The sequence below is a fragment of the Sciurus carolinensis genome, chromosome 8 (assembly GCF_902686445.1).
Source record: "Sciurus carolinensis chromosome 8, mSciCar1.2, whole genome shotgun sequence".
Taxonomy (NCBI): Eukaryota; Metazoa; Chordata; class Mammalia; order Rodentia; family Sciuridae; genus Sciurus; species Sciurus carolinensis.
This window is the reverse complement of record NC_062220.1, coordinates 102,278,790-102,292,561: the sequence shown is the minus strand read 5'-3', so window position 1 is coordinate 102,292,561 and position 13,772 is coordinate 102,278,790. Positions and strand designations below refer to the sequence as shown.

Here is a 13,772-nt window from a genome sequence, read left to right as displayed (position 1 = left end):
TCAATAAGTATAATACATCACATCAGTAGACTTACAGACAAGAATCATGATTATCTCAATAGATGCAGAAAAAGCTTTTGACGAAGTATAGCACCTCTTCATGTTCAAAACACTTGAAAAACTGTGAGTAGTAGAAGCATACCTCAACATTGTAAAAGCTGTCTATGCTAAGCCCAAGGCCAACATCATTCTAAATGGAGAAAAATTGAAAGCATTCCCTCTAAAAACTGTAACTAGACAGGGATGCCCTCTTTCACTACTTCTAATCAACATAGACCTTGAAACTCTAGCCAGAGCAATCAGACAGACAAAAGAAGCTACAGGGATACAAATAGGAAAAGAAGAACTCAAACTATCACTATTTGCCTAGACATGATTCTATATTTAGAAGATCTAAAAAATTCCACCAGAAAACTTCTAGAACTAGCAACTTAATTCAGGAAAGTAGCAGAATATAAAATCAATACCCATAAATCAAATGCATTTCTATACATAAACAGTGAATCCACTGCAAGAGAAATTAGGAAAATTACCCATTTACAATAGCCTCAAAAAAAAAAAAAAAAAAAAAAAAAAAAACCTTGGAAATCAGTCTAACAAAAGAAGTGAAAGACCTCTATAATAAAAACTGCAGAACACTAAAGAAAGAAATTGAAGACCTTAGAAGATGGAAAGCTCTCCATGCTCTTGGGTAGACAGAATTAATATTGTCAAAATGGCCATACTACCAATAGTGTTGTACAGATTTAATGCAATTCCTACTAAAATCCCAATGTCATTCTTCATAGAACTAGAAAAAACAATCATGAAACTCATTTGGAAAAATAAGAAATCCAGAATAGCCAAAGCAATTCTTAGCAAGAAGAGTGAAGCAGGAGGCACCACAATACGAGACCTTAAACTATACTGCAGTACAGACAGAGAAAAAACATGTATCCCATTTGTTTACAATAAAAAAAAAAAAAAAACTATACTGCAGCGTGATATTGGCACTAAAATAGACATGTAGACCAATGGTACAAAATAGAAGACAGAGACAAACCCTCATAAATAGTTATCTCATATTATACAAAGATGACAAGAACATACATTGGAGAAAAGATAGTCTATTCAACAAATGGTGCTGGGAAAACTGGAAATCCACATGTAACAAAATCAAAAAGTCAACTCAAAGTGGACCAAAGACTTAGGCACTAGATAGAGACCCTGCCCCTAATAGAAGAAAAAGTAGGCCCAAATCTTCATCGTGTCAGCTTAGGACCTGACTTCCTTAACAAGACTCCTAAAGTATAAGAAGTAAAATTAAGAATCAATAAAATGGGAAGGATTCAAAAAAAGCTTCTCAGCAAAGGAAACAATCAATAACGTGAAGAGAGAGTCTACAGAATGGGAGGAAATCTTTACCACATGTACCTCAGAGCACTAATCTCCAGTATATATAAAGAATTCAAAAAACACTGAAAAAACAAATAACCCAGTCAATAAATGGGCTAAGGAAATGAACAGATACTTCACAAAAGAAATGCAGTCAGTCAGTAAACTGAAAAAATGTTCATCATCTCTTGCAATTAGAAAAATGCAAATCAAAACTACTATTAAGATTTCATCTTACTCCAGCCAGAATGGCAATTATCAAGAATACAAGCAATAATAAGTGTTTATGAGGATGTGGGGGAGAAGGTACACTCATACATTGCTGGTAGGACTGCAGATTGGTGCAACTAGTATGGAAAGCAGTATGGAGATTCCTCAGAAAACTTGGAATGGACCCACCATTTGACTCAGCTGTCCCACTCCTCGGTTTATATCCAAAGGGCTTAAAATCAGCATACTACAGTGACGCAGCCTTATCAGTGTTTATAGCAGCTCAATTCATAATGGCTAGACTATGGAACCAACCTAGATGCGCTTCAACAGATGAATGGATCAAGAAAATGTGCATATACACAATGAAATATCACTCAACCTTAAAGAAGAATGAAATTATGACATTTGCAGGTAAATGGATGAAACTAGAGAATATCATGCTAGGTGAAATAAGCCTATCCCAAAAAATTAAAGCTGAATGTTTTCTCTGATAAATTGATGCTGATCCATAGTGTCTGTGTGGTGGTTGCAGGGAGGGATGAATGAAGGAACTTTGGATTTTGCAGAGGGGAGTGAGAGAAGGGGGGTAGTGGGTACAGGAAGGATGGTAGAATGAGGCAGATATTATTACCCTATTTGTGTGAAGCTGCACCATGTACAGCCAGAGGAATGAGAAGTTGTGCTCCATCATAGTATGTCAAAATGCATTCTACTGTCATGTATAACTAATTTGAACAAATGTAAAAATAAAAAAAAATCATTGTTATGAGCTTGCTGCTTTTACTGGGATATGATAATTCTTCTTGAATAGGTATTCCCTGAGTTCCCACAAACCTTTGGTTAGTTTCCAGAATTCATAAGAAATTGATATGGGTAATTTTTGCCATTTTTCTTGTTACTTTTATGTAAAAGATAGAATTTTTAGAAGTCATTTACTCTCATTTTATATTGACATCCCTTCGGGTTAGGAATTTCCCATTGTTTTGGTTTTCCTGTGGTTTCTTGTTGCCCCACTTATTATCTTGTCAAAAGTTGTATACTTTCCTTATAAACTCAGAGTTACGCTGACTTAATAATACTATATATTATCTAGAAATCACTTTCTTCCTGAAACTTTTGCCTCTGACTTCAGTCTGACTGGTTATTCTCTAGTTCTACTGTTTAGCTGCCATCCTGTAACTTACTTCCTATACTTCTAGATTAAGTGCACTGTTTTTTTAAATTCCAGTTGACTTTTTAAGTTTTCATTCTCATTTTGCTTTTCTCAAAGTGATGTGACAGAGTTCTTGTATGTCTTAAAATGTGTGTATTTTAATCTTTCACTTATTTCATTGGTTGAGTGCATGTAGAAGTCTATCTTAAAATAACTTTCCCATTGGAAGTTTAAAGATGCTTCTTATGTCCAGTATTACTAATTCTAAAAGTCTCATCCATCCAGATTCTCTGTGAATAGTTTGTCTCCTTCACTTTGGAACTCTGAGGACCTTTTTTAAAGCATTCAATATTATGAAATTACAAGATCTTCTTAAAATTATTCATTCATTCGGCTCAGCTCTCAGTAGGTCTTTTCAGTCGGAAGGCATATTTATCTTCAGCATAGGGAAATTTGCTTATTATTGTCATGATTTCTGAAATGTCCAATTGATTACTTAAATTGATCTCTATGTCTCTACTTTGATTTTTTTTACTTCCAGCCTTTCTATTGAAATTTTAATTTTAGTCACTGCTTTTAATTCTTGTGTTCTTTCTTTTTTATTTACCAGCCCTTTTTTTTTTTTTTTTTTTGTGGTACTGGGGAATCGAACTCAGGGCCTTATGCTTGCAAGGTAAGCAAGCTACCAGCTGAGCTATCTCCCCAACCCTTACCAGCTCTTTTTAAAAAATGTTTTTAGTTATAGATGAACACAATACCTTTATTTTATTTATTTATTTTTATGTGATGCTGAGGATCAAACCTAGTGCCTCACATATGTGCTACCACTGAGCTACAATCCCAGCCCCACTAGCTCTTTTTTCTTATTTTAATCTGGTTCCATTGCTGCAGTATCTTCTCAGATCTCTGTGAGGATATAAAATTGAAATATTTTATATTGAAATTTTTTTCTAATTAGCTCTGTAATCTTTGTTTTTAAGTTTTTCTCTTCATGCTGCTGGTTTCAAAAACCGTAATCCTCCCTAGTAGTTTTTGTTTGTTTTGTTTTGTTTTAAAAATTTTCCCAGTCCTCTTGAGGGTAGGGCAGTGTTGGTAGTTTCTTTGTTGTGTGTCAGTGATCTATTTTCCATATGACAGCAGAGTGACCAACTGCTCAACTTTGCTTTACAGGGTTTGAGACCTTGGCTGTCCCAGTCCTTGAGTGAGTAGGACTTCACTTGGGGCATTCATATCCTATATATGACTCCTCAGATACCCAGTCCTGCCTCTTCTGGCAGGGCTTCCATGGGTGCATCTGTTCCCTGGGGCTGGCTCCCAGCTACTCCCATGTGTCCCTGCCCTTGCCCTTGCTTCCATGCCTGCTGACTTCCAGCTGGGCCCCCTAGCTATCCCTCACCCTGTAAGATCCATTGCCTGCTACTCTTCCTTTTTCTATCTTCCATAGATTTGTTAACATCCCCCCAAACGGGAGCTCCTAGCCTCCCACTTTCCCCCCTTTTGTTGTCTGAGATTTTTCTCTTGGTTATTTCTCTATGTCATTTCTGTAGGTTGCAGCTCAGAGTGATGTCAATCTCTTCTTGGTGTGATATTTTCAACAAGCTTATCTTGTCTGATTTTCTCCCTTGAGGATTTAGTTCATTCCCTTGAGTAAGCCATGTGAGAATCTTGCTCAGATTTGGAAATTATCATGTCATTTAAAGCTACTAGAATAATTTATTTGTTAAAGTGAGCTTGTTCTTGGGACACCAGTACTGAAGGATCCTTGCCTTGACCTTCTTTCAGGTGGTCATCATCCACAGACCAGTTTGACCCAAGGTTTATGGGGATCCATCCAGGAATGAGCTGAGCTTAATCATGGTTGCTTATGTTCTTTTGCTGTTAGAAGGTGGGCAGTGCTGTATGATTCTTCTCTATAGGACCACAGCTCTCCCATGTGTCATGGTCTAGGCTGAGCTCCTTTAGCCTCTATGGGAGACCAGAAGAAGCACCTACTATATGTCTCTTGTGCTTACCTTCTAGCCTGAGAGAGAGTTCTCCCTAATTGAAGATAGGAGAGGGATTTGGGTAGAAAACCAGTAATTTCCACTGCAGCACCTGATGTACTTAGGTTGAGAAAGATTTTCTGGTATGAGCTGACAGGTTAATAGACTTTTCCAGAGTGAATACTTGTATAAGAGGTTAGCACAAGAGGACCTTCTGGGAGGATGCCTCCCTGAGTCTGTACTTGAAACTGGCAATGCAGCCACATGCAAGTGGAATGTTGTGGCTGAGTTTTCCCTGGGGTCCTGTGTCTTCTGGGGCAGCCATTCTGCTGCCTCCTCCCCTGAATGTATAGTCTCGCACTGAAAATCACCTGATGGAGCAATTGCTACACAATTCTTTTGTATTCATAGATATTTAAACTATACTTAGGCTGTAGTATCAGATTTAATTTTCAAATACTAAACTCCACTTGGAAAATTCTGTAACTTTGAGATTTGTTTTTTCTAATCATTTTATAAGCATTTAATGAGCATCTGCCAATAGTCTCTAAACTGTTTTAACTTCACAGATTTACTAGAAAGATGTTTTAAAAGTACATTCTCCCAATTTCTATTTAACATGTGCGTTGTGCAAATATAGGTGGAACATCTGTAATGGAAAAATTTCAGATTTCTGATTTTCAGATTAGCGACACTCAACCCTTGAAGTCCAAAGAAATATCCCAGAATCTGAAAAACTCCAAAATTGGAAACGCTTGTGGTCCTAGGCATTTCAGACAAGAGATACTCACCTTTACTCTTATAAAAAGATTTTTACATTATAAAACACGTAGATTTTAGAATTTAAAAAGAGTAAGTGAAACAGATATAAAGAAGAGTTCTGTTTTCTTTCCTCCTTCAGTTGCTGATCTAGGACCTCCTGGGGCATTCACCCTGCTTTGGAGACTATTAACTGGGCTACATGGTATGAAGTAAAGAGAACCTGTTCCCAGTAATTCCCAGTGGAGTGTGGAGTCAGGTGGTGGGGCAAGGAGAGGTGTGCCCAGGACAGGCTTAGCGGGAGGAGGATAACCTGAGGCCTGTAGAGGCATAGTTTTGTAAAGAACCAAGGCAAAATACAAACCAAGTAACTAGACTCTGTCCTAGGTAAAGACTGAGCTGTGGTAACAGACTATGCGGCAGCTCACAGAAAGAGGCTGTGCTTATCTTTACATGGCAGCAAGCAGTCCTGGAATAGGGCCGCTTAGCTCTCCTGGATACTATGGTCCAGGACTGGGTTCCTATATCTTCCAAGTGAGGCAAGGGAAAGCACCTACTACCTGTCCCCTCTCTTTACTTTCTAACCTGAGAACCAGTCTCCCTACCTGGAGAAGGTAAAGGGGATTTGGGTAGAAAACCAGTAACTTCCACTGTCGCACCTGATATCGTCAGATAAGTTGAGTTTTTGTTTTTTGTTTTTTGTTTTTGTTTTTTTTTTTGCTATGTTTGCCTGAAGGAACTGACAGTATGCAGATTTCTCTGGTGTGGATTAGGCTGGAATGGCTTTCTTCACCCAGATGCCTAATGCAGCTGATAAGTGTTGTATAGTATGCATATGTGTACCAGAAATCATTGTCCTTCCACCATATGGCACACCAGTGACCATTCTCACAGGTGAGATGATTTTCTTCTGCTGTGTTCCAGGTCTCAGTGGTTCTTAGTAGTGGCTCCATCCGTGTGGCCATGCTGGAGGAAAACGGGGAGCGAGTTCTCATGGAAGGGAAACTCACCCACAAGATCAACACTGAGAGTTCCCTCTGGAGCCTTGAGCCAGGGAAGTGTGTTTTGGTAAGTGTGGGCATCTGTGTGCAGAGCTGCCAGGTAGGTTTCAAACTTGATGTAATACCACTTGATCCAGTCTTTACATTTGGGTAGCCAGATCTTGACATTCAAGTAGTCTGGGCAAATAGAATTTCCTGAGCATTTTTGTATACTGTTCAGAGTGTGCCTCTGTGGGTCTTCCCATTTGCAGCCTCAGTCTTTGAGGTGTTGGTTATTCTTTATATGTAAGGCAAAACAAGTACACTGAAAAGTCTGATTGAATTTTCCCAAATACCAGTCTAGGGGGTGAGAGCTAATAAATTCAGATGAACAGACTTATTTGACCAACTAGTTCTTTTCACCCAACAGCTGGTGAAGCACAGCTCAAATGTTGGAACAGTGAAATTAAGTTGTAAATTCAAATGAACCACTCACCTCTTACCAGTGACTCCACAAACTGGGTTGCACACCTGGACCAGATATGTCAGCTTCTAAGTCCTGTCTCCTGTGGCAACTCTGATCCCTGTTAGCAGAGATTGTGTGCTGGCACCTAAGAGGAGGCTTTCTGCAGGAAAATTGGTACATGGCATATTTTGGACTAACTTTTTGTTTTCTCTTTCCTTCTATGGAGGTGTTTAAGTGGAACATAGTAGAGATGAAAAGAAAAATACAGTTTTCGAACAAAAAACCTCAAAGGTTTTATACAAATGTATTCTTTGTATGTGCAAAGTGTGCAATAAAGAAAGAAACAGGGATCTGTTCAATTTCTATAAGTTTTACTCAGTGGTGGTGGTCCTGTCTGGGCCATCCTGTGAGAGCCTCACAGGCCCATAGGAGCTCTGTCCTGACTGCCTACATTTTAAAAGGGATACATGGGTCAGGGACTAAGTGGAGAAGATACTGTCAGTGCCTGTGGAAATTGGGATCAGCCCTAGCCCCATCTCACCATTAAACTTGGAAAATGGTGCTTGTGGGGAGCCATTCATATCTAACAGAATCAGACTTGACTGAGCCATGGAATACAGAGGTTTGACTCCCAGGAACTGGCGGTCATGATAGACTGTTCCAAGTGGCCTAGGAATAAGTGACCCTGTGTGGGACTGGCATACCATCTGATGATATGTTAGCTCCTTAAACAAATGGCTTCTCTAACTTCACCCCATCCTGTTCCTCACAGAAGAAACCCTTCCTGGTCCGGGCCCCTTTACCTGTGTAAACATAAATAAAGGTGAAGGTGGGGTTGTCCATCTTGTTAGAGGCCAGATCTGGTATGGCCTGATCCATCATGCCCCCTCCCATTTGAAAAGAGTATTGGCTCTTGTGTGTTTATTGATTAGATAAGTTTATTGGTACTGCCGTCCTCCGGCAGTTAACCCTTCCCTCATCCACACTAGATGTGTCTGAAGCCCCCCACAGGTGCTAATTATGGATCATGTGGGGATACACACTGACCCAAGCACAAGATAACAAGTCCTCAGTGTTTCCAGGGCTGTGGCCAGCACTTTCACCTAAGGTTCTGTGTGAGGTGTGCAGAGTTTTTAGCAGTGGAACTGGACCCCAACTATCCCTAATTCTGATTTTCCCAGACACCCCGGCACACCTCTGCTGACAGAAGTGATTCTCATAGGGGCTGGTACAGGGTTCCAGGCCGCCCTGTACAAGCCATGTCTGTTCAATTTTTGTTCAGCATTTCACTCTGTCCCACATCCTGTGCTGGAGTAGCATTCAGCCAGAAAGAAGAAAGTGCTCTTCTGTCTGCGAATGCTGTGACAGTGTGACAGTTGCCTCTTTAAAGGTTGACTTTAGAGATCAGTTTGACTGGATTGTAAGAATTGGTAAAATATTAATAGATGTGTCTGTGAGTATGCTTCCACAAAAGTTTGGCATGTGGGCTAGAAAACTTGAGTGGGGAAGACCTTCCCTGAATGTACGTGGCGCCATCCAGTAGGCTCGGGCCCAGATTAAACAGGAAGTGGAAGAAAAGAAAAGAGCGCGCGCGCGCGCGCTCTCTCTCTCTCTCTCTCTCTCTCTCTCTCTCTCTCTCTCTCTCTCTCTCTCTCTGGCTCTTCCTTCCTGAATAGGCATGTTTTCTGCCACTGCTCCTGCCCTTGGACATCAAACTCCAGGTTCTTTGGCCTTTGAACCCTGGGACTTGCACCAGTGGCCCAACAGAGGGCCCGTGGGCCTTCAGTCTCTGATTGCATCATAGGTCTCTCTCAATCTGAGACTTCTGGTTTCTTGTATGAAGCAACTTCAGCTTCCCTGGCTTTCCAGAATACAGTTGGCTGTTGTGGAACTTTTCAGCTTATTGTCATGTAAGTCAATCAAATAAATGAAAACACACACACACACATACCTTTGGTTCTGTCTCTCTGGAGAACCTTGACTCATATAGCTCTTATCATTCTGGCAGCTTAGACCCCTATCCCTATACCCCAGCATATAAAACCTGAGTATTCATGTAGTACTGACATTGCTCCAGGCTACAGAGTCTTGTGAACACCACTGACTCCTTTTCTTTGAGTCCTGTTTGACATCCAAGTGTCCTCCCAATTTGTGCTTCACTCGAGCTTTGCAGAGTTTTGGAGGTTTGAGAATGTGAGCAACATACTGACTGTACTGGCCACCCGAACCAGTATACTGTCTGTAGCAGCCCTGCCTCCTGTCTTTGGTTGTTGTACTCTCAGTGCAGTGTGGAGAAGGTTTCAGTATTCTGTGCAGTGCCCTCTGTGAGTGGGAACCCTTGGCAAGCCCTCCCCACATGGTCCACTGCACTTGTAAGACTGGTAAGTTTATGATCTGTGATGGTTATGGCTGATATTTGTGCCTGGTCTCTAAGCCCATAGCCATGGTATTCAAAACCTATTGGAATTATAACCTGCCAGTGATTCCTTTTACTTTACATTATTTCTGTAAAATGTGATTATTAATGATATTACTCACCTCTTAAAGAGTTTTCATTGATTGAAGTGACTCTGACTTCTTCATGGGTATTCCAAAGCCATGTTCCTTTTTTTGACTATATTGTAAACTTGTGTGTACAAATAGAATGGAATAGTGTATGGCCAGTTCCCAGAGCATTGACTTATACTAATAGTCATTTTTTGAACATGTTGCTGACCCAGGTTTCAGGTGAGGTGCCTTACAATGCTGTTTGGTTCTTTGCAGACTCATTTGACAGGTCATGATGTTGAGATTCTAAGATGGAAAGTAGATTGCCCAAGGGTGGAGGTAGACTATGAAGCCACACCTGCCTGATCTTAAGGGCCCCTTTCCTTGGGAAAGGCTCTGCCGCAGAGGACTGGGAAGCATAGCTCCTTCCAGCAGAAGAGGAGGGAAAAGGTGAGGAGAGAGAGAAGTAGGTCACAGTAGTTTTCAGAGTCTCCTGTGTCAGGTAAATGTGGGATATGCAGCCCCAGGGATGGGGGAGCTATATAGTGTACTCTGTACACTTTTTTTCTCCTGGTTGGAAGTAGCCGAGTCTGGGTGCTGTGCCTGCTGAGGAGGGCCAGAGGTACTATTGTTCACAGGGTTCCCCATCTGTCCACAGACCCCCTCAGGTTTGTCCTCACCAACATTCTATTCTAGTCTAGGCTTCCTTATGCCCCAGCTGCCATTAGTGTTTTAGTTTGCTTTTGCCAGGTACCTGTTGCTTGGAGAGTTTAGAAAGAAGCACAACCAGCTGCAGAATGAGGTACCTGCATTACTACAAATAGGCATTTGTATATGCTCTGCCAGCTCTGGCAGGGCTCAGGGAAACTCCTATAACTGAGATGTTGCATGTGTTGGTTCCTGTGGTCTGTTACTGTCAGTGGATGGCATTACATTTCTATCACAGCTTCACTTGTGAAAAATAAAGGGTCCACCAAAAGAGGAGTCATGTAGAGCATCGTAACCCTCTTCCAGTGACTCTCCCATTAGCTAGGCCCCAGCCTGTACCTGGGGTCTCCTCCCACTGGGGTACAGGACTCTACCTACCTCTCCCCACTCCTAACCATGCAGCCCCAGCACAGTAAATGTCAAGCATTAAGGAACGTTACCATTTATGGGAGCTGATGGATTGCTGTGTTCTTGATTTAATTATTTATTTATTGTGACTTTTTGGGGCCAGATTTGTCTTCTGATCACATATCTGAGATAATATTGTAAATCAGTAAGCAGGTTGCTTTGATTCGTGAAGATCCTGTTTACCTTCCATATTCACACTACACCTGCTATATGGGACCTGGCATATTTTCTCCCCTGAGCATGTGAATGCAGAGAGAGATTGCTAGTGATTGGAGGCCTGACTTTGGGCCATCACTGTAGCTACTCTGGGTTTCTTTTCTTGCCCTTCAGACAAGGCAGAGCACCTGGCCTGGCTGATCTCCACATTAGTTGCCTACTTACTGTTATATGCCAGTCCTCAGTAGGCACAGGTTGTGGTCAAGAAGATGAAGTCGAGGGCCTGTTCTACAGGCCCCAGAAGATGTCTTGTGACAGGACCTCTTTGCTGATATGATGAAGTTAAAGACCTCAAAATGAGAGCATCCTGGATTATCTGGGTGAACCCTAAATCCTATGACAGGTGTCCTTATAAGAGACAAAAGAGGAGACACAAATAGAGAAAGCATATGAAGACTAGGCAGAGACTGGAGTGATGAGGCAATAAGTCAAGGAATGCCAGCAGCCTCTAGAATCTGAAAGAGGCAGGAGGGATCCTCCCCGGATCTCTCAAAGGACCATAGTCCTGCCAACACCTTGATTTGTGATTTCTGACCCCCACAACTACAAGAGAGTGAATGTGTGTTATTTAAGTCCCTTAATCTGTCATAGCAACCCTGGAACACAAGGGGAGCCCTGGTTCCCCTTGCAGATGCTATGAGGAGGGATAGTATTGGAGCACCTAACTCCACTGTTAGAGTGCAGACATGCCTCTCACTTCTTAGCACCTTCCACATGGCCTGCTCATCTCCTGTGCAGTGGATCCCATACCACACAGCCAGGGCAGGCAGAGGTGGCAGCTAAAACTGTATGACAGCTCTTGCCTCCCTCCCTCCCACACTTGAGAATGTTAAATGAGACTTCTTGACTCAGGCAAGCTCCTTACCTGGTTACGGCGATGTAAAATCAGCCGTGGCAACAGTGCCAGCTTCTTTTCCTGACGCCTCATTCAGTCCCAGAAGCCAGACACTTGGCTTGTGCATTTGTCCTCATTTCTTCCTCCATTTGGAGAGCTGACAGGCTGCCCTCTGCGCTGCGTAGGTGGCTGTAGGCGGGCAGCTACTCTCTGCTGTGGGGGTGAGAGGTGCTCTCAGACATGTTTGCATTGAAAATGGTGGTAGAAGCTACATAGGAGGAGAATGCCACTTCACACACACCTCTTCATGTGCTGACATTATGTACACACAAAGCCATTTAACACTGGTGAAGTAGCTCTAGAATATTCTTGGAGGAATTAGACCTTGGAACTCAGGCTTTAAAACTCACTGCAATGTCTTTGTTTATGGTTTTTGAACCTTGTGAGTATTTTTATACAAGCTGCACTCCCTCCCCTCCTCCTGTTTTGAGATGATTTCTTGAAGTTATTATTTCTCAAAAGTGGAATTCCAGGGTAATTGCAGTTTATGAGCCATTTGCTGTGGTTCGCCCTAGAGGATGAACTGTTTCTGGAGCATTGCCAGTGATCATGTGCCTATATTCCCATGTCCCCACTGACATGGGGACCTTAACTTTGCTGATTAATTGTTCCACTTGGCTTTCCTATGAAGATAAACTGGTCCATTGTCTATCTTTACTGGTTGATGAGCCATCTTCCTTGCCCTGATAACCTTTCCTGCCCTGTGAGTCTGTCCTTATGGATCACTAAACAGATTTCATAAATTCAGAATAGAAAATACAGATTAAATTAGTTTAGCATTTTTGGCAAGAGCCCACAGTCTGGGAATTCTTACATGAAATGAAATGTGAGCCCTTGTGCCTATAGTGCAAATACTGTGTCCAGGGCAAGCCCTCAGTGTTTCCAGGTATTACAATACTTTACATTATGCACATCCCTGGATTCTAGTAGGAACAAACTATGGCTTGGGGATTGCACAGAAGGTAATGGCCCATGGTAGCCTATTGCAAGTAGGAGCAGGAGTATGCCCTGAAGTGCCTGTGTGGACAGGCTGTCAGCCCCTCTTCCTATGCAGTGGGAGGAGGGCATGGGATGTAGTTTGGCATTGCCCCATCGTCCCTGCCACTCAGAACATGGGGGTATTCTGCTTCCTTGGGTGAGGCTATGTGCCTTCCAGCCACACCTAGTCCATGGCCATGTCCAGTCTATCCTATGTAATATCTTAATTTTGTTTTCAATTTTTAGACTTAATTAAAAAAAATAGTTGACAACATTAAAAACCAGGGGACTGGGCTGGGGATATAGCTCAGTTGGTAGAGTGCTTACCTCACAAGCACAAGGCCCTGGGTTCAAATCCCCGGCACCATTTAAAAAAAAAACCAGGGGACTACTTGTACAGTATTGACTTATGCCATGTCCTGAAGAGCTAGAGGTTGCTGTGTGGCCCACAGCTTCCCTTTAGTGGGTATCAAATCCAGCAGGTACCCCTGCCATACTCTGTTAATTCACCCTGTTATCTGCCCTTGTTCCAAGGTGCCTTCCTGGAAGGAACATCCCACAACATTCCCGTTGGCCCAAACTCGATCACACAGGCAGCTGTGAGGAGTAAAACCATCCTTACTGGGCACATTGCTTCCCTGAATAGAAATAAGGTACCGTTACTAAGGAAGGAAAGGGATATAAATGCTGGTGAGTCATCAGCACAGATCGGGGGATGCTGAGGTAAGTTTATTCATGTTGAGGGTGAAGTTTCTGTGAGGACACTTTGGGAGCATTGTTCAGCCAACAGTCTGGGTCCCTCAGAGAAATGGATTGTGGGTGTGGGACCAGATAGATTAAAGAACACGGAGCATCTTCTAATACTGGAAAAGTGCGAACATACCCAGGAAATGGTGGGTCCATAAGGTCACAGTGACCCCCCACTGACCTCCTCTAGGACTGTCTGACTCCAGCACAATGAAGGATGGCTCTGAGCAACTATCTGTACCGTGAAGAAGCAAGGGATCCAGGAGGCAGTGCTGACAGCAACAAGATAGACGGCTTCCTTACAGAGGAGAAAGTGCTATTTCAGCAGAGCCCATGCCCCCATCAGGTGTCCCAACATTTGTGCGAGAAGTGGGACCAGGCAGGAATCCTCATGGAGGTTCTGAGG

The 13,772-nt window shown here is 42.4% G+C and overlaps 1 protein-coding gene across 3 annotated transcripts in view; it reads left to right on the top strand.

The window, feature by feature from the left end:
* The window catches only part of Nudcd3 (NudC domain containing 3), a 103,408-nt gene that overhangs the window by 76,194 nt on the left and 13,442 nt on the right, over positions 1-13,772 (top strand). For all 3 annotated transcript variants that reach the window (XM_047560933.1, XM_047560932.1, XM_047560934.1), the window contains exon 4: positions 6,406-6,549. In XM_047560933.1, coding sequence (XP_047416889.1) covers positions 6,406-6,549 — 144 coding nt within the window. The remainder of the gene's footprint in view (positions 1-6,405; positions 6,550-13,772) is intronic.